This window comes from Coregonus lavaretus, assembly GCF_964263955.1.
Source record: "Coregonus lavaretus genome assembly, contig: HAP1_SCAFFOLD_355, whole genome shotgun sequence".
Lineage (NCBI taxonomy): Eukaryota > Metazoa > Chordata > Actinopteri > Salmoniformes > Salmonidae > Coregonus > Coregonus lavaretus.
In genome coordinates this window covers 379,612-401,845 of record NW_028156546.1, presented here as the reverse complement: position 1 = coordinate 401,845, position 22,234 = coordinate 379,612, and the positions used below count along the sequence as shown (strand labels likewise).

Genomic DNA, 22,234 nt, shown 5'->3' with positions numbered 1-22,234 from the left:
GTTGAGAGTGCAGTTTCATGTCCTGACGTTGGGAGGCAGCTTAGGACCAATGAAATGAAAACCTGTCTCCACGTTCAGCTCTGACATAAACTTCCATTTTAGGTCATAGAGACTTGAAGTAAAGAATCCTATAATTATCCTTGTTTGTTAGAATTTTTGTAACTATCCATTGTCAGTAATTTTGTTGATCATATACATTATGCATCACTATATATTTCTAACTCTCCAACAGAAATCACATTAGAAAGGATTCAGATATTTACCTCTCAACTCTTACTAAAATTGCAACAGAGAAGGTATTTGTAAAGTAGTACTGAAAAAGCTAGAGGTTTTGGGCCCAATGCCTTTAATAGTAAAGTGCTCAGCCTAGAGGTACATTCATGTTCACTATAACGTGCAATACTAAAAACAACTAAAGTGATGGGGGTAATGATGAAAACACATGGTAACAATGTACTCATGGAAAACAATCCTAACAGTGAGAATTCAAGTATACACACAGAGCTTCAAGTAGCATACACATCGTTTTTATAAACACCGAAATAAAGATGTAAGTAGCAGACTGAGAATAGAACATTGACTGACACATTCTTTGAAGTGATTTACAAAGTTCCATAGGTAAGGTAGTGTCGGCTTCCCAAATGGTAGACTATTCCCTATATGGCAGACTATTCTCTATATAGTGCACTACTTTTGAACAAGAGTCATATGGGCCCTGGTCTAAAGTAGTGCATTATATAGGGAATAAGGGTGCTATTTGGGACGTCGCCTTGGTGGTGTTGGTTGTTGGGACAAGTAATATACATTCTACAAGTTCTGAGTTTAAATAATACAGTAGGTAACAAAGGTCCCTTAGCAGTTTCATGAGAGATATTAGTAGTCATTGTGTCTATGTTAATCGACATAATATTTTAAAGGTTTATAGAGAGCCGAGAGCCGTGTACATCAGTATACCTTTAGTAATATAGTAGCACAAAACCTTCATTAATAACAACCCTGTTTCTAAGTACTGTATTTATCTACATAATTCAGGAAACACATTGACTATTTTGACTAATTATCCAATGAGTAACATTACTTTTGACGACATTTTGTCAAAATCTTAAATGAGAAATATGCTTCGTAAGAAACGATTAAGAGAAAATAACAATTTCTCTCAGTAGTGGAATCACCCCCTAAAGAGAGGATTCACCCCAAATGGCACCCTAATCCCTGCATAGTGCACGACTTTAGACCAAAGCTTTATGGGCCCTCATCAAAAGTAGTGCACTATCAAGGGAATAAGGTGCCATTTCTTCCCGCTAGTCTTGTTGTTTCGCTTCATAGATCATTGCTACAGGATTTATATACGCAGCAATTCTGATTTTGCCAACATAACCACGTACTGAACAATTTCCCACTCAATCCATTCCATTTTAGCAGAACTGTGATTTCAATATCCAAGCAATTGTTCACAGTGGAAAATAAATGTATAATTTATATGCGTTTCTGACAGTAACAGTTGATGGACAGATAGATTACCTGACGATAGTACTCTATGATGTCGCTGGATGCTGTTCTTCAGAAACAGCGAAACAGGACGCTCTCTTGCTCACAAAACAGAAAAGAATGAAGCAATAATTCACATATTTAAGACAAAAACTAGCAATCTCACCACTGTACCGTGGGCCCCTCACCCCTCACCCCTCACCTCCCACTCCCCATATCCACAGGGGACAATACAGACAGAATTCCATAACCCGCCCCGAAATCCCCAAATCTTTTTCTGTTCGGAGAGAAAGATGCTTGCGTCCCAAATGGCACCCTATTCCCTATATAGTGCACTACCTTTTGACCAGGGGATCCTATGGGTGTCCATATGAGCCCTGGTCTAAAGTAGTGCACTATATAGGGAATAGGGTGCCATTTGGGATGCCGCCTCAGCCATCATCCCTGCAGTTGTAGGCCAGTGGATTCGTCGTGACCAGGCTCTCCGTTTGTGTTCAGTTCTACCAGATGTATCCTCCGTCGTCTGCCTCCCCCTCTTCCTCCTCCTCCGCCTCTTCTCCGTTCTCCTCCGCCTCCTTCTCCTCCTCATCCTCCCATCCTACGCCACTCCCAAAACCTCCAGAATATCCCACCAGCTCATCTGGAACGAGGAATGAAATGAAAGGAGTGTTTCTCAGTTAACAATTCCTATGATTTCATGTGACAAAAGACACAAGGTAACATACAGTAGAATGTTTGTAGGTAGTTAATACTGGTACATATTGCAGTCTCTCCTTGTCCATAAACTGCTTTCAGGGTAAGGAAAGAAATGTGTATTTTTTATTTAAATTAACTATCCCTTTAATACTGATTAAATTCAAACAAACCACACCGCCATGGCCTTCCCACTGCTCTTGACTGTTCAGTGCAGTGTGATGTCCGCACAGTGCATTTGTTTCAATCTTGGTCTTATTATAAGACCAAAAGCCATTTTGTTTTAGCCCTATACAGCCCTACAGCTCTATACAGCCCTACAGCCCTATACAGCCCTATGCAGCCCTACAGCCCTATACAGCCCTATACAGCCCTACAGCCCTATACAGCCCTACAACCCTATACAGCCCTACATCCCTATACAGCCCTATACAGCCCTATACAGCCCTACAGCTCTATACAGCCCTACAGCCCTATACAGCCCTATAGCCCTATATAGCCCTACAGCTCTATACAGCCCTACAGCCCTATACAGCCCTACAGCCCCATACAGCCCTACAGCCCTATACAGCCCTACAGCCCTATACAGCCCTATACAGCCCTATACAGCCCTATAGCCCTATACAGCCCTATACAGCCCTATACAGCCCTACAGCCCTATACAGCCCTATACAGCCCTACAGCCCTATACAGCCCTGTACAGCCCTACAGCCCTATACAGCCCTACAGCCCTATACAGCCCTACAGCCATATACAGCCCTACAGCCCTATACAGCCCTATACAGCCCTACAGCCCTATACAGCTCTATACAGCCCTATACAGCCATATACAGCCCTACAGCCCTATACAGCCCTATACAGCCCTATACAGCCCTACAGCCCTATACAGCCCTACAGCCCTACAGCCCTATACAGCCCTACAGCCCTATACAGCCCTATACAGCCCTATACAGCCCTACAGCCCTATACAGCCCTACAGCCCTATACAGCCCTACAGCCCTATACAGCCCTATACAGCCCTACAGCCCTATACAGCCCTACAGCCCTATACAGCCCTATAGCCCTACAGCCCTATACAGCCCTATACAGCCCTACACAGCCCTATACAGCCCTATACAGCCCTACAGCCCTATACAGCCCTACAGCCCTATACAGCCCTATACAGCCCTACAGCCCTATACAGCCCTATAGCCCTATACAGCCCTATACAGCCCTACAGCTCTATACAGCCCTACAGCCCTACACAGCCCTATAGCCCTATACAGCCCTACAGCTCTATACAGCCCTACAGCCCTATACAGCCCTACAGCCCCATACAGCCCTACAGCCCTATACAGCCCTACAGCTCTATACAGCCCTATACAGCCCTATACAGCCCTACAGCCCTATACAGCCCTATAGCCCTATACAGCCCTATACAGCCCTATACAGCCCTACAGCCCTATACAGCCCTACAGCCCTATACAGCCCTATACAGCCCTACAGCCCTATACAGCCCTATAGCCCTATACAGCCCTACAGCCCTATACAGCCCTACAGCTCTATACAGCTCTATACAGCTCTATACAGCCCTATACAGCCCTATACAGCCCTACAGCCCTATACAGCCCTACAGCCCTATACAGCCCTACAGCCCTATACAGCCCTGTACAGCCCTACAGCCCTATACAGCCCTACAGCCCTATACAGCCCTACAGCCATATACAGCCCTATACAGCCCTATACAGCCCTACAGCCCTATACAGCTCTATACAGCCCTATACAGCCATATACAGCCCTACAGCCCTATACAGCCCTACAGCCCTATACAGCCCTACAGCCCTACACAGCCCTACAGCCCTATACAGCCCTATACAGCCCTACAGCCCTATACAGCCCTACAGCCCTATACAGCCCTACAGCCCTATACAGCCCTATACAGCCCTACAGCCCTATACAGCCCTACAGCCCTATACAGCCCTATAGCCCTACAGCCCTATACAGCCCTATACAGCCCTACACAGCCCTATACAGCCCTATACAGCCCTACAGCCCTATACAGCCCTATACAGCCCTATACAGCCCTACAGCCCTATACAGCCCTACAGCCCTATACAGCCCTATACAGCCCTATGCAGCCCTACAGCCCTATACAGCCCTATACAGCCCTACAGCTCATCTGGAACGAGGAATGAAATGAAAGGAGTGTTTCTCAGTTAACAATTCCTATGATTTCATGTGACAAAAGACACAAGGTAACATACAGTAGAATGTTTGTAGGTAGTTAATACTGGTACATATTGCAGTCTCTCCTTGTCCATAAACTGCTTTCAGGGTAAGGAAAGAAATGTGTATTTTTTATTTAAATTAACTATCCCTTTAATACTGATTAAATTCAAACAAACCACACCGCCATGGCCTTCCCACTGCTCTTGACTGTTCAGTGCAGTGTGATGTCCGCACAGTGCATTTGTTTCAATCTTGGTCTTATTATAAGACCAAAAGCCATTTTGTTTTAGCCCTATACAGCCCTACAGCTCTATACAGCCCTACAGCCCTATACAGCCCTATGCAGCCCTACAGCCCTATACAGCCCTATACAGCCCTACAGCCCTATACAGCCCTACAACCCTATACAGCCCTACATCCCTATACAGCCCTATACAGCCCTATACAGCCCTACAGCTCTATACAGCCCTACAGCCCTATACAGCCCTATAGCCCTATATAGCCCTACAGCTCTATACAGCCCTACAGCCCTATACAGCCCTACAGCCCCATACAGCCCTACAGCCCTATACAGCCCTACAGCTCTATACAGCCCTATACAGCCCTATACAGCCCTATACAGCCCTATAGCCCTATACAGCCCTATACAGCCCTATACAGCCCTACAGCCCTATACAGCCCTACAGCCCTATACAGCCCTATACAGCCCTACAGCCCTATACAGCCCTATAGCCCTATACAGCCCTACAGCCCTATACAGCCCTACAGCTCTATACAGCTCTATACAGCTCTATACAGCCCTATACAGCCCTATACAGCCCTACAGCCCTATACAGCCCTACAGCCCTATACAGCCCTACAGCCCTATACAGCCCTATACAGCCCTACAGCCCTATACAGCCCTGTACAGCCCTACAGCCCTATACAGCCCTACAGCCCTATACAGCCCTACAGCCATATACAGCCCTACAGCCCTATACAGCCCTATACAGCCCTACAGCCCTATACAGCTCTATACAGCCCTATACAGCCATATACAGCCCTACAGCCCTATACAGCCCTATACAGCCCTATACAGCCCTACAGCCCTATACAGCCCTACAGCCCTACAGCCCTATACAGCCCTACAGCCCTATACAGCCCTATACAGCCCTATACAGCCCTACAGCCCTATACAGCCCTACAGCCCTATACAGCCCTACAGCCCTATACAGCCCTATACAGCCCTACAGCCCTATACAGCCCTACAGCCCTATACAGCCCTATAGCCCTACAGCCCTATACAGCCCTATACAGCCCTACACAGCCCTATACAGCCCTATACAGCCCTACAGCCCTATACAGCCCTACAGCCCTATACAGCCCTATACAGCCCTACAGCCCTATACAGCCCTATAGCCCTATACAGCCCTATACAGCCCTACAGCTCTATACAGCCCTACAGCCCTACACAGCCCTATAGCCCTATACAGCCCTACAGCTCTATACAGCCCTACAGCCCTATACAGCCCTACAGCCCCATACAGCCCTACAGCCCTATACAGCCCTACAGCTCTATACAGCCCTATACAGCCCTATACAGCCCTACAGCCCTATACAGCCCTATAGCCCTATACAGCCCTATACAGCCCTATACAGCCCTACAGCCCTATACAGCCCTACAGCCCTATACAGCCCTATACAGCCCTACAGCCCTATACAGCCCTATAGCCCTATACAGCCCTACAGCCCTATACAGCCCTACAGCTCTATACAGCTCTATACAGCTCTATACAGCCCTATACAGCCCTATACAGCCCTACAGCCCTATACAGCCCTACAGCCCTATACAGCCCTACAGCCCTATACAGCCCTGTACAGCCCTACAGCCCTATACAGCCCTACAGCCCTATACAGCCCTACAGCCATATACAGCCCTATACAGCCCTATACAGCCCTACAGCCCTATACAGCTCTATACAGCCCTATACAGCCATATACAGCCCTACAGCCCTATACAGCCCTACAGCCCTATACAGCCCTACAGCCCTACACAGCCCTACAGCCCTATACAGCCCTATACAGCCCTACAGCCCTATACAGCCCTACAGCCCTATACAGCCCTACAGCCCTATACAGCCCTATACAGCCCTACAGCCCTATACAGCCCTACAGCCCTATACAGCCCTATAGCCCTACAGCCCTATACAGCCCTATACAGCCCTACACAGCCCTATACAGCCCTATACAGCCCTACAGCCCTATACAGCCCTACAGCCCTATACAGCCCTATACAGCCCTACAGCCCTATACAGCCCTACAGCCCTATACAGCCCTATACAGCCCTATGCAGCCCTACAGCCCTATACAGCCCTATACAGCCCTATACAGCCCTACAGCCCTATACAGCCCTACAGCCCTATACAGCCCTACAGCCCTATACAGCCCTACAGCCCTATACAGCCCTACATCCCTATACAGCCCTATACAGCCCTATACAGCCCTATACAGCCCTACAGCCCTATACAGCCCTACAGCCCTATACAGCCCTACAGCCCTATACAGCCCTACACAGCCCTACAGCCCTATACAGCCCTACAGCCCTATACAGCCCTACAGCCCTATACAGCCCTATACAGCCCTACAGCCCTATACAGCCCTACAGCCCTATACAGCCCTACAGCCCTATACAGCCCTACAGCCCTACAGCCCTATACAGCCCTACAGCCCTACAGCCCTATACAGCCCTATACAGCCCTATACAGCCCTATACAGCCCTACAGCCCAATACAGATGGAGTTTGAAGTGGAGGGACTACAGGGCTTAGCATGTCTCTCGAGGAGGCTAAAAATATATTTTGGCTTGGAAAAGTCAGGTAATTGATTAAGGGAGGAGGATTGCTTTAAAGCAGTATCCAAATCCATAGGATGTAGTGATCACTATATAATTAGTAGCCATATCTAGGAAAACCAAAGTCCCAAAGGCTGGGCCTAATATAGTGTATAAGAGGTCATACAATACGTTTTGTACTGATTCCTATGTTGTTGATGTGAAGAATATTTGCTGGTCTGTGGTGTGTAATGAGGAGCAACCAGACGCTGCACTTGACACATTTATGAAATTGCTTATTCCAGTTACTAATAAGCATGAAGCCATTAAGAAAATTACTGAAAAAACTGTTAAATCTCCTTGGATTTATGAGGAATTGAAAAATGGTATGGTTGAGAGGGATGAGGCAAAAGGAATGGCAAATAAGTCTGGCAGCCCAACTGATTGGCAAACGTACTGCAAATTGAGAAATCATGTGACTAAACTTAATAAAAAGAAACTATACTATGAAACAAAAATATATGATATAAAGAATGATAGTAAAAAGCTTTGGAGCACCTTAAATTAAATATTGGTAAAAAGGCAAACTCGGCTCCATCATTCATTGAATCAAATGGCTCATTCATCACAAAACCCACTGATTTTGCCAACTACTTTAATGACTTTTTCATTGGCAAGATTAGCAGATTTAGGCATGACATGCCAGCAACAAACGCTGACACTACACATCCAAGTATATCTGACGAAATTATGAAAGACAAGCATTTTAACTTTTGAATTCCGTAAAGTGAGTGTGGAAGAGGTGAAAATATGATTGTTGTCTATCAGTAATGGCAAGCCACCGGGGTCTGACAACCTGGATGGAAAATAGCGGACGATATTGCTACTCCTATTTGCCATATCTTCAATTTAAGCCTACTAGAAAGTGTGTGCCCTCAGGTCTGGAGGGAAGCAAAAGTCATTCCACTACCCCAAGAATAGTAAAGCCAATCAGCCTGTTACCAAACCTTAGTAAACTTCTGGAAAGAATTGTGTTTGACCAAATACAATGCTATTTTACAGTAAACAAATTGACAACAGACTTTCAGCACGCTTATAGGGAAGGACATTCAACAAGCACAGCATGATAAAAAGATTGTGTGGGCTGTTTTGTTAGACTTCAGTGCGGCTTTTGACATTATCGATCATAGTCTGCCGCTGGTAAAACATACACTACCAGTCAAAGGTTTGGACACACCTACTCATTCAAGGGTTTTTCTTTATTTTGACAATTTTTTACGTTGTAGAATAATAGTGAAGACATCAAAACTATGAAATAACACATGGAATCATGTAGTAACCAAAAAAGTGTTAAACAAATCAAAATATATTTTATATTTGAGATTCTTCAAATAGCCACCCTTTGCCTTGATGACAGCTTTGCACACTCTTGGCATTCTCTCAACCAGCTTCATGAGGTAGTCACCTGGAATACATTTCAATTAACAGGTGTGCCTTCTTAAAAGTTAATTTGTGGAATTTATTTCCTTCTTAATGCGTTTGAGCCAATCAGTTGTGTTGTGACAAGGTAGGGGGGGTATACAGAAGATAGCCCTATTTGGTAAAACACCAAGTCCATATTATGGCAAGAAAAGCTCAAATAAGCAAAGAGAAACGACAGTCCATCATTATTTTAAGACATGAAAGTCAGTCAATACGGAACATTTCAAGAACTTTGAACGTTTCTTCAAGTGCAGTCGCAAAAACCATCAAGCGCTATGATGAAACTGGCTCTCTTGAGGACCGCCACAGGAATGGCAGACCCAGAGTTACCTCTGCTGCAGAGGATAAGTTCATTAGAGTTACCAGCCTCAGAAATTGCAGCCCAAATAAATGCTTCACAGAGTTCAAGTCACAGACACATCTCAACATCAACTGTTCAGAGGGGACTGTGAATCAGGCCTTCATGGTCGAATTGCTGCAAAGAAACCCCTACAATAAGAAGAAGAGACTTGCTTGGGCCAAGAAACACGAGCAATGGACATTAGACCGGTGGAAATGTGTCCTTTGGTCTGGAGTCCAAATTTGAGATTTTTGGTTCCAACCACCATGTCTTTGTGTGACGCGGTGTGGGTGAACGGACGATCTCTGCATGTGTGGTTCCCACCGTAAAGAATGGAGGAGGAGGTGTTATGGTGTGGGGGTGCTTTGCTGGTGACACTGTCAGTGATTTATTTAGAATTCATGGCACACTTAACCAGCATGGCTACCACAGCATTCTGCAGCGATACGCCATCCATTCTGGTTTGGGCTTAGTGGAACTATCATTTGTTTTTCAACAGGACAATGACTCAACACACCTCCAGGCTGTGTAAGGGTTATTTTACCAAGAAGGAGAGTGATGGAGTGCTGGATCAGATGACCTGGCCTCCACAATCCCCCGGCCTCAACCCAATTGAGCCTCCCTATAGGCTGTCTTGTCGTTGTCGGTGATCAGGCCTACCACTATCATCTGCAAACTTAATGATGGTGTTGGAGTCGTGCCTGGCCATGCAGTCATGAGTAAACAAGGAGTACAGGAGGGGACTGAGCACGGACCCCTGAGGGGCCCCCGTGTTGAGGATCAGCGTGGCGGATGGGTTGTTACCTACCCTTACCACCTGGGGGGCGGCCCATCAGGAAGTCCAGGATCCAGTTGCAGAGGGAGGTGTTTAGTCCCAGGGTCCTTAGCTTAGTGATGAGCTTTGAGGGCATTATGGTGTTGAACGCTGAGCTGCAGTCAATGAATAGCATTCTCACATAGGTGTTCCTTTTGTCCAGGTGTGAAAGGGCAGTGTGGAGCGCAATAGAGATTGCATCATCTGTGGATCTGTTGGGGCGGTATGTAAATTGGAGTGGGTCTAGGGTTTCTGGGATAATGCTGTTGATGTGAGCCATGACCAGCCTTTCAAAGCACTTCATGGCTACAGACATGAGTGCTGCGGGTCGGTAGTCATTTAGGCAGGTTACCTTAGTGTTCTTGGGCACAGGGACTATGGTGGTCTGCTTGAAACATGTTGGTATTACAGACTCAGACAGGGAGAGGTTGAAAATGTCAGTGAAGACACTTGCCAGTTGGTCAGCGCATGCTCGGAGTACACGTCCTGGTAATCCGTCTGGCCCTGCGGCCTTGTGAATGTTGACCTGTTTAAAGGTCTTACTCACATCGGCTACGGAGAGCGTGATCACACAGTCGTCTGGAACAGCTGATGCGCTCATGCATGTTTCAGTGTTACTTGCCTCGAAGCGAGCATAGAAGTAATTTAGCTCGTCTGGTAGGCTCGTGTCACTTGGCAGCTCGCGGCTGTGCTTCCCTTTGTACTCTGTAATAGTTTGCAAGCCCTGCCACATCCGACGAGCGTCGGAGCCGGTGTAGTACGATTCGATCTTAGTTCTGTATTGACGCTTTGCCTGTTTGATGGTTCGTTGGAGGGCATAGCGGGATTTCTTATAAGCTTCCGGGTTAGAGTCCCGCTCCTTGAAAGCGGCATCTTTCTTTTGGTGTTTTTCAGAGTCAGTAGAAAGGCCTCTTTAGTGTCCTAAGTTTTCATAACTGTGACCTTAATTGCCTACCGTCTGTAAGCTGTTAGTGTCTTAACGACCATTCCACAGGTGCATGTTCATCAATTGTTTATGGTTCATTGAACAAGCATGGGAAACAGTGTTTAAACCCTTTACAATGAAGGTCTGTGAAGTTATTTGGATTTTTTACGAATTATCTTTGAAAGACAGAGTCCTGGAAAAGGGATGTTTCTTTTTTTAACTGATATATTTATGGACGCAAACCCAGTCGTTCGTTCTAAATGTTCCATTGCCATGCTGGCTGGCAATGCTCTTATCCCTCGCTAGCTAGCCAACTACGGCTAACACAGTCAGGTCAAACAGTGCAGCTAGATTAACAGCAAAGTATCTGCATGTCGTTTGACCTGTTTTTCTATTGAAATGTCTTTGTATATATCCATAAAAATGATGCTGACTCATGATTTGGACTGGCTGAGAGAAGATGTCCGTCTCGTCCTGACATGTTAATTAAGTCTCAATATTGAAACAATGTTGCAAATGTCGAGAGACGGACAGCAACGTTTGTACAAACCCCCCTGTTGTTTGCGAACCAAATGTTAGGCTAGAAGCAAGGGAAAATAATGTCTAGAGGCTTTTTACAGCGGAGATCAAGTTGATGAATTGGCTGATGGGACACTGAATGCGCAGGAATCTCTCACAGGCCGACCCATACTAAACAGGTTTCTTAGTGTGACTTAGAACGCGTCTCAAACAATCACAATGCTTGTTTTGACCAACCCGTTGTAGAATGATTGTTATTGTATAACCAACAGGAAGCTCTTAACTCTACAGCTCTACGGCTCTTACCACAGTCAGGGTTGCCATGGATTCTGGAGCCCATCATTTCTCCTCCGTGCTGGTCGACACACCAACACTCTCCCCTGCTCTGGTCACACTGCAGCTGTCTGTAGTAGCCGTCCTCATCGCAGCTGGGGATATACATGCCTGGAGAAAAAAAAACATACACACACACACACTGTGTTGTTAAATATGTATGTCCTTTGGGCTCTCTGCGCTGGCTCACATCGATGGAAGAGATAAGTGGTGCATAAATGAAACACGTCAGCGCAGCTTGTAGACCTGTGAGGAGACTCAGACAGGAAGGAAGGAAGGAGAGGGAACACAGGAGGAGCTGTCTGTTGGAGAATGCCAGAGAGATACAGGGTGAGAGAGAGGGTAGAAGAGATGGAGAAAGAGAGAGAGGGTAGAAGAGATGGAGAAAGAGAGAGAGGGTAGAAGAGATGGAGACAGAGAGAGAGGGTAGAAGAGATGGAGACAGAGAGAGAGGGGGACAGAAAAAACAAAACAGGGAGATGAGACAGAGAGAGAGGGTAGAAGAGATGGAGAAAGAGAGAGAGAGGGACAGAAAAAACAAAACAGGGAGATGAGACAGAGAGAGAGAGCAGTAGTATTAGTAGTATTTATTAGGATCCCCAATGAGCTACTGCTGAGACAGGGGCTGCTCTTCCTGGGGTCCAAACAGAAATCAAAACACAACAAATAAAATAAATAATATACATAAAATACAGCACTACATTACAATTTAGTCATCTAGCTGACGCTCCCATCCAGAGAGACCCACAGCTAGTGCATTCATCTCAAGATAGCCAGATGACACAACCACGCATCACATAAAACTACATAATACAATACAAAATGTCTGTGTGTCTCAAAGAGAGAGAGAGAGATGGGGCTCCAGTCTGCTTTATTGAGCCTAGCTATGGCTTTATTCACAATGCATTAATCTATCTATTTACCCATGTATGTCTCTGTATGCCTTGATAGCATCATGTTAAAATGGTTGACAGTCCTGTGACAGTTCCCCTCTGTTTCAGCCTCCTCCCTTCAGACCATCTGTCAAACACAACTGTCACTTTCCATAAACACTGTAGCGAGGGGGTGGAGTTACGAATGCCCCACACTAAGAGCTGAGACAAGGTATAAGACATTGAAGCCCAACGGGGAACTAACTGACAACTGTCTTCAAATATTTAAAGCCTGTTTTTGGATTGGTTCCTCCTTATCCTCAGTTGGTACCCATACTGCACCCATACTGCACCTTACTGCACCATACTTTACCATACTGCACCTTACTGCACCATACTGCACCTAACTGCACCTTACTGCACCATACGGTACCATACTGCACCCATACTGCACCTTACTGCACCATACTTTACCATACTGCACCTTACTGCACCATACTGCACCTAACTGCACCTTACTGCACCATACGGTACCATACTGCACCCATACTGCACCTAACTGCACCTTACTGCACCATACGGTAACATACTGCACCTTACTGCACCTAACTGCACCTTACTGCACCATACGGTAACATACTGCACCTTACTGCACCTAACTGCACCTTACTGCACCATACTGTACCATACTGCATCCATACTGCATCATACTGTACCACACTGCACCACACTGTACCATACTGCACCATACTGTACCATACTGCACCACACTGTACCATACTGCACCATACTGTACCATACTGCACCATACTGCACCATACTACACCATACTGCATCCACACTGCATCCATACTGCATCATACTGTACCACACTGCACCACACTGTACCATACTGTACCATACTGTACCATACTGCACCATACTGCACCATACTGTACCATACTGCACCATACTGTACCATACTGCACCATACTGTACCATACTGCACCATTGTGTACCACACTGCACCACACTGTACCATACTGTATAATACTGCATCATACTGCACCATACTGTACCATACTGTACCATACTGCATCGTACTGTACCACACTGTACCATACTGCGCCATACTGCATCATACTGCACCACACTGCACCATATTGTACCATTCTGCTGTAGGTGCAGTAGATATACTTGAGCAGAGGAGTAAAAGCACAATCATGTCAGTCGGCCTGTTTTTGGTTTGGTTCCTTGTTGTCCTTGATTGGCCCCCGTACTGACAGGCCTGCCAATCACAACACTGGAAGGAGAGAGTCTCTCTCTCTCTCTCTCTCTCTCTCTCTCTCTCTCTCTCTCTCTCTCTCTCTCTCTCTCTAGGCAAAAGATCCATCAAAGGAAAGAAAGTGGTAGAAGAGAAAGATGATGATCAGCATCACAGGGGACATCTTTCCCTTGTCTGTTACCTCTGTTGATGGGTCTGATCAGCATCACAGGGGGAGATCTTTCCATTGTCTGTTGCCTCTGTTGGTTTTCTTTCGACTGGTGTATTTATTTTGGTCTGGTCACCACTGGACACAAGCAGCAGTGTTACACCTCCCTCTGCATGATGGGGACCAAGGGCTGGTGGACACTGGGTCCAGAGTGACTGCTTTCCGTCTACAAGCTGCACAGAGACTTCTGTCCCAGCAGGGGGTGTGCTGGAGAGACACGGCTTGGGCTGTTCTGAGGAGAGCAGGGGATCATGGGTAGGCCAGGCGCTTGTTCTTATTGGATCTGGAGCAGTTCGATATGTCAGCCATTACTCTGTTCTACCGCGCTGTGCTTTGGCCGTGGAAATACACTATCTGTTCACAGAGATGTTTCAAGGCCAGGAGCATGGATAATGGAGGAGTCACTGTTTCACAACCCACTCATCCAGACCAGAGTGCTGAACAGACACCAGGGGGTGTCTGCTCTGTGGGGAGGAGGAGACAGTGCAGCATCAGTGGGCAGGGGGTGTCAGTTCTGTGGGGAGGAGGAGACAGTGCAGCATCAGTGGGCAGGGGGTGTCTGTTCTGTGGGGAGGAGGAGACAGTGCATCATCAGTGGGCAGGGGGTGTCAGTTCTGTGGGGAGGAGGAGACAGTGCATCATCAGTGGGCAGGGGGTGTCTGTTCTGTGGGGAGGAGGAGACAGTGCAGCATCTGTTTTTTTCTTGTTCCAGGATGGTAGGGGTATTTTCTGTCCTGGGTGGGTGGTGTACAGGCCTAGGGTTGGGGCTGACTCTGGACCTATACACTGGAGGGGCTAGGTATAGAGTAGCCAATAGGAGGAGGGTCTAGGTATAGAGTAGCCAATAGGAGGAGGGTCTAGGTATAGAGTAGCCAATAGGAGGAGGGTATAGGTATAGAGTAGCCAACAGGAGGAGGGTCTAGGTATAGAGTAGCCAACAGGAGGAGGGTCTAGGTATAGTGTAGCCAATAGGAGGAGGGTCTAGGTATAGAGTAGCCAATAGGAGGAGGGTCTAGGTATAGAGTAGCCAATAGGAGGAGGGTCTAGGTATAGAGTAGCCAATAGGAGGAGGGTCTAGGTATAGAGTAGCCAACAGGAGGAGGGTCTAGGTATAGAGTAGCCAATAGGAGGAGGGTCTAGGTATAGAGTAGCCAGGAGGAGGGTCTAGGTATAGAGTAGCCAACAGGAGGAGGGTCTAGGTATAGAGTAGCCAATAGGAGGAGGGTCTAGGTATAGAGTAGCCAATAGGAGGAGGGTCTAGGTATAGTGTAGCCAGGAGGAGGGTCTAGGTATAGAGTAGCCAACAGGAGGAGGGTCTAGGTATAGAGTAGCCAACAGGAGGAGGGTCTAGGTATAGAGTAGCCAGGAGGAGGGTCTAGGTATAGTGTAGCCAATAGGAGGAGGGTCTAGGTATAGTGTAGCCAATAGGAGGAGGGTCTAGGTATAGAGTAGCCAGGAGGAGGAGGGTCTAGGTATAGAGTAGCCAACAGGAGGAGGGTCTAGGTATAGAGTAGCCAACAGGAGGAGGGTCTAGGTATAGAGTAGCCAACAGGAGGAGGGTCTAGGTATAGAGTAGCCAACAGGTGGAGGGTCTAGGTATAGAGTAGCCAATAGGAGGAGGGTCTAGGTATAGAGTAGCCAACAGGAGGAGGGTCTAGGTATAGAGTAGCCAATAGGAGGAGGGTCTAGGTATAGAGTAGCCAGGAGGAGGAGGGTCTAGGTATAGAGTAGCCAACAGGAGGAGGGTCTAGGTATAGAGTAGCCAACAGGAGGAGGGTCTAGGTATAGAGTAGCCAATAGGAGGAGGGTCTAGGTATAGAGTAGCCAGGAGGAGGAGGGTCTAGGTATAGAGTAGCCAACAGGAGGAGGGTCTAGGTATAGAGTAGCCAACAGGAGGAGGGTCTAGGTATAGAGTAGCCAATAGGAGGAGGGTCTAGGTATAGAGTAGCCAACAGGAGGAGGGTCTAGGTATAGAGTAGCCAGGAGGAGGGTCTAGGTATAGAGTAGCCAACAGGGGGAGGGTCTAGGTATAGAGTAGCCAGGAGGAGGAGGGTCTAGGTATAGAGTAGCCAATAGGAGGGTCTAGGTATAGTGTAGCCAATAGGAGGAGGGTCTAGGTATAGAGTAGCCAATAGGAGGAGGGTCTAGGTATAGAGTAGCCAATAGGAGGGTCTAGGTATAGTGTAGCCAATAGGAGGAGGGTCTAGGTATAGAGTAGCCAATAGGAGGAGGGTCTAGGTATAGAGTAGCCAATAGGAGGAGGGTCTAGGTATAGAGTAGCCAACAGGAGGAGGGTCTAGGTATAGTGTAGCCAACAGGAGGAGGGTCTAGGTATAGAGTAGCCAATAGGAGGAGGGTCTAGGTATAGAGTAGCCAACAGGAGGAGGGTCCAGGTATAGAGTAGCCAATAGGAGGAGGGTCTAGGTATAGAGTAGCCAGGAGGAGGAGGGTCTAGGTATAGAGTAGCCAGGAGGAGGGTCCAGGTATAGAGTAGCCAATAGGAGGAGGGTCTAGGTATAGAGTAGCCAACAGGAGGAGGGTCTAGGTATAGTGTAGCCAATAGGAGGAGGGTCTAGGTATAGAGTAGCCAATAGGAGGAGGGTATAGGTATAGAGTAGCCAATAGGAGGAGGGTCTAGGTATAGTGTAGCCAGGAGGAGGAGGGTCTAGGTATAGAGTAGCCAACAGGAGGAGGGTCTAGGTATAGAGTAGCCAACAGGAGGAGGGTCTAGGTATAGTGTAGCCAATAGGAGGAGGGTCTAGGTATAGAGTAGCCAATAGGAGGAGGGTATAGGTATAGAGTAGCCAATAGGAGGAGGGTCTAGGTATAGTGTAGCAAGGAGGAGGGTCTAGGTATAGAGTAGCCAACAGGAGGAGGGTCTAGGTATAGTGTAGCAAGGAGGAGGGTCTAGGTATAGAGTAGCCAATAGGAGGAGGGTCTAGGTATAGTATAGCCAACAGGAGGAGGGTCTAGGTATAGAGTAGCCAATAGGAGGAGGGTATAGGTATAGAGTAGCCAATAGGAGGAGGGTCTAGGTATAGAGTAGCCAGGAGGAGGAGGGTCTAGGTATAGAGTAGCCAATAGGAGGAGGGTCTAGGTATAGAGGCCAGAATGTCAGTGTGGAAGACCAGGAAACATGAGATCCAGGGGGCGGGGCGTACGGACACCAGAGCTGTGCTGCTGGGGCTGGTGCCTGCTCGGCTCACACTGGACCATGTATATGGGGGGCTGGTGAACCGTCTGGGGGACTTTGTAGTGGTGTGGGACGTCAGGGGTTATATGTACCGTGGAAGAGGACGGGGGCTTGGTTCTAACTTTCTAGTCTGCTGAAGTGAAGTGGGGTTTGTGCATTTGGTGATGTAACTGTTAATAAAAAGGTATTATAAAAATAAAATAAAACTCTCTCGTTGAGCCTGTTGTGAGCTCCATAGGGCTCACCTTAGCACTGCTCTCTAATCCCCAGCCTGATTAGGCCCTAATCCTGGCTGCGTGCTTGTCTGTTTAATGAGCATCCTCCAGCACCCCTGCTGCTGCAGACACCTTGTTACACAACTGCACACCGAACAGACACACACACTAGACAGACACACACACACACACACAAGCCACGGCACACTCCTAATGCGATGTGCTCCAGGCACCTTCTCTGTACTACACAAGTACACACACACACACACACACAGTGTACCTCACTGCTCACACGCACTGCACAGACACACACACAAGTACACACACACACACACCAGCCACAACACGGGCACATGCCAGCAGCAGCATCACCCGCCCACACCAGAACAGGCTGAAGAGCAGATCAGTGGAGAATAGATCCTCCACACAGACCTTTATTCCTTATGTGAAACCATAAAAAAGCCCAGGAAACATATGTAACCTATTCAAGTGTTTGTGTGAGCACACACACACACCGACCTGTTCTTCAGACGGAACCTACAAATAATAGAATATAGTAGAAAACCTTCCAGTTAATAGCAGAGTCACAGACACCAATATACTGCATTCATTCATCTTATTGGCTGCGCCTCAAATGGCACCCTATTCCCTACATAGTGCACTACTTTTAACCAGAGCCCTATGGACCCTGGTCAAAAGGAGTGCACTATATATTTTTACATTTAGCAGACGCTCTTATCCAGAGCGACTTACAGTTAGTGAGTGCATACATTATTTTTTTCATACTGGCCCCCCCCGTGGGAATCAAACCCACAACCCTGGCGTTGCAAACGCCATGCTCTACCAACTGAGCTACATCCCTGCCGGCCATTCCCTCCCCTACCCTGGACGACGCTGGGCCCCATGGGTCTCCCGGTAGCGGCCGGCTACGACAGAGCCTGGATTCGAACCAGGAGCTCTAGTGGCGATGCAGTGCCTTAGACCACTGCGCCAATCGGGAGATATAGGGAATAGGGTGCCATTTGGGACAAATACCCTGTAACGTCCCTGTTCTAAGACAGACACTTACCAGGCTTCTTCTTGGCCACTTCTTGAACCTGGATCCTCTCTAGTTCAGCCAGACAAGCGGGCTCTGAGGAAGACAACAGAGAAGGGATGAAGGGCAAAGCATTTCAACTGTTCTATTCTAAATGGAATTTCAATCAATCCTTTTCAGAATCACACTTTTCTCCTGTATTGATTGGTTTAGTAAATCTTGTATTTCATCCATTTATACTCTGTGCTGAGTGAAATAGCATAATGGATGCCTATGGATGAGAGTGAGCCTTTGAGAGAAAGACAAATAGAGAGAGAGGAAGAGAGAGAGAAAGAGAGAGAGAAAGAGAGAGAAAGAGAGAAAGAAAGAGAGAGAGAGAGAGAGTGAAAGAGAGAGAGAGAGAGAGAGAGAGAGAGAGAGAGAGAGAGAGAGAGAGAGAGAGAGAGAGAGAGAGAGAGAGAGAGAGAGAGAGAGAAAGAGAGAAAGAGAGAAAGAGAGAAAGAGAGAAAGAGAGAGAGAAAGAGAGAGAGAGAGAGAGAGAGAGAGAGAGAGAGAGAGAGAGAGAGAGAGAGAGAGAGAGAGAGAGAGAGAGAGAGAGAGAGAGAGAGAGAGTTTGTGTGTGTGTGCTGTAAATCCAATCTTATCCTGTAGATGTGTTATAAATGTGTTATAAATCAGATAATACTAATTACTGAATAAACTGTGTAGAAACATTGATTCTTGGACCTGACGTTACATTTCATCAATATAATATAGTAGTGAAGTGCACTGGATAGATCGAACAGAGATGATTAGCTATTCCTCAATTATAGATGAATGGATCAATGTAATCTCTCCATGACATCGATGGGTTAAATTAAATGCCTCGTCAATAATCTCAGCTCATATTTCTAATGATCTACATTATAATCTAAGGGGAAGGAGAAGCTCATGCATAGGCTTTAGCTCAGCGGGCTAACACAGTCATGTGGTGCACAGGAGACCCAGGTTGGAACCCTGGGTCAGTCAGTCAGTAACCCTCACATCCCGTCCAGAAGCAGAACCCTGGGTCAGTCAGTCAGTCGGTCAGTAACCCTCACATCCCCTCCAGAAGCAGAACCCTGGGTCAGTCAGTCAGTCAGTCAGTCAGTAACCCTCACATCCCGTCCAGAAGCAGAACCCTGGGCCAGTCAGTCAGTCAGTCAGTAACCCTCACATCCCCTCCAGAAGCAGAACCCTGGGTCAGTCAGTCGGTCAGTCAGTAACCCTCACATCCCCTCCAGAAGCAGAACCCTGGGTCAGTCAGTCAGTCAGTAACCCTCACATCCCCTCCAGAAGCAGAACCCTGGGTCAGTCAGTCAGTCAGTCAGTAACCCTCACATCCCGTCCAGAAGCAGAACCCTGGGTCAGTCAGTCAGTCGGTCAGTAACCCTCACATCCCCTCCAGAAGCAGAACCCTGGTCAGTCAGTCAGTCAGTCAGTCAGTCAGTAACCCTCACATCCCGTCCAGAAGCAGAACCTGGGTCAGTCAGTCAGTCGGTCAGTAACCCTCACATCCCCTCCAGAAGCAGAACCCTGGGTCAGTCAGTCAGTCAGTCAGTCAGTAACCCTCACATCCCGTCCAGAAGCAGAACCCTGGGCCAGTCAGTCAGTCAGTCAGTAACCCTCACATCCCCTCCAGAAGCAGAACCCTGGGTCAGTCAGTCGGTCAGTCAGTAACCCTCACATCCCCTCCAGAAGCAGAACCCTGGGTCAGTCAGTCAGTCAGTAACCCTCACATCCCCTCCAGAAGCAGAACCCTGGGTCAGTCAGTCAGTCAGTCAGTAACCCTCACATCCCGTCCAGAAGCAGAACCCTGGGTCAGTCAGTCAGTCGGTCAGTAACCCTCACATCCCCTCCAGAAGCAGAACCCTGGGTCAGTCAGTCAGTCGGTCAGTAACCCTCACATCCCCTCCAGAAGCAGAACCCTGGGTCAGTCAGTCAGTCAGTCAGTTAGTAACCCTCACATCCCCTCCAGAAGCAGAACCCTGGGTCAGTCAGTCAGTCAGTCAGTTAGTAACCCTCACATCCCGTCCAGAAGCAGAACCCTGGGTCAGTCAGTCAGTCGGTCAGTAACACTCACATCCCCTCCAGAAGCAGAACCCTGGGTCAGTCAGTCAGTCGGTCAGTAACCCTCACATCCCCTCCAGAAGCAGAACCCTGGGTCAGTCAGTCAGTCGGTCAGTAACCCTCACATCCCCTCCAGAAGCAGAACCCTGGGTCAGTCAGTCAGTCAGTCAGTAACCCTCACATCCCCTCCAGAAGCAGAACCCTGGGCCAGTCAGTCAGTCAGTAACCCTCACATCCCGTCCAGAAGCAGAACCCTGGGTCAGTCAGTCAGTCAGTCAGTAACCCTCACATCCCGTCCAGAAGCAGAACCCTGGGTCAGTCAGTCAGTCAGTCAGTCAGTAACCCTCACATCCCGTCCAGAAGCAGAACCCTGGGTCAGTCAGTCAGTTGGTCAGTAACCCTCACATCCCCTCCAGGAGCAGAACCCTGGGTCAGTCAGTCAGTCGGTCAGTAACAGTCACATCCCGTCCAGAAACAGAGGCAACACTATTGGTGATGTATTTATCTCAGCAGTCTAACACAGCCTTATGATAGATTTTATTTGACTGTTACCACAGTAAATATATTTTCAAAACGTGTCAGAGATAACACAATACAGTCAGGACTTATTTCCATTGTGGCCCCTTAAAACCCAGATTGGTCACACACTCACTTTCCCTCCAGAAGCAGAGGCACCACTCTGCGGTGGATACCTTCCCATCCTTGTAGCTGTCACAGGAGTTGAAGAAGGGCCGGATGCACACCTCATACTTGTCCAGGTTGATAGCTGCCAGCTCCCCCTGAATTATATTTTATTTTGGGTAAAAATAATACATCATGTATACGTCAAACTAGATGGGAATCTGATCTCTGAAGATAACACCTGAAAGCATTAATTAAAACACTTGCTTTCAAAGTGGTCCTCGATGGTAAAACAAATAAAATAATGAACGGACAAGACAAAGTCACCTGGTCCAGATACAGATCGTTATTAGTGTCCAGCTTAGAGAACATCCAGCCTATGGAATCTTTACAGCTGGCCACCAGGCTCCTGTCCAGGACTGAGGATAGAACAAATACAAATAATTATACATTTTATTTAAAAGCTGTCTTTCAAGACACATCAAATCAAAGTGTAGGTAAAATCAAATCCTAGTTCAATTAAAAATCAATCAAAACAAACACCAAATGAAACAAAAAAAAGTGATTAATCTATGGAACCCAGGTCTCCCTGGAAAACGGTGGTAATTGTTACTGAGTGGACTATCCTGGCTAAATAAATACAATGAAATGACTTGATTGTGAGTGTGATTCACTTCACTCCTCCTCTTCCCGTCTACTGCCACATAAGGCATATTTTAAGGGAGGCCTTCATAGGGTGCCTGCTATCTCTGTCTAGATGGGAGGGCTGAGGATGACAGAGTGGATGTATGAATGTTTATTCTTTATTCATTATTATACTGGCCAGTGTCATATTCCATATTTCATCAACTTACAGTTCTACAGTGAGGGAAAAAACGTTTTTGATCCCCTGCTGATTTTGTACGTTTGCCCACTGACAAAGAAATTATCAGTCTATAATTTTAATGGTAGGTTTATTCGAACAGTGAGAGACAGAATAACAACAAAGAAATCCAGAAAAACGCATGTCAAAAATGTTATAAATTGATTTGCATTTTAATGAGGGAAATAAGTATTTGACCCCCTCTCAATCAGAAAGATTTCTGGCTCCCAGGTGTCTTTTATACAGGTAGCGAGCTGAGATTAGG

General features: G+C 47.1%; 1 protein-coding gene across 1 annotated transcript; it reads right to left on the bottom strand.

The window, feature by feature from the left end:
- Positions 1-339: 339 nt before the first annotated feature.
- LOC311126233 (testican-2-like) lies at positions 340-21,820 on the bottom strand (the record flags this gene model as incomplete). Its single annotated transcript, XM_084200245.1, has 6 exons — positions 340-2,128; positions 11,584-11,721; positions 18,432-18,494; positions 21,139-21,265; positions 21,435-21,526; positions 21,787-21,820. 6 exons carry the CDS (start codon positions 21,818-21,820, stop codon positions 1,989-1,991), a joined length of 594 nt encoding a protein of 197 aa, XP_084056371.1. The 3' UTR covers positions 340-1,988.
- Between the last annotated feature and the right edge of the window lie 414 nt (positions 21,821-22,234).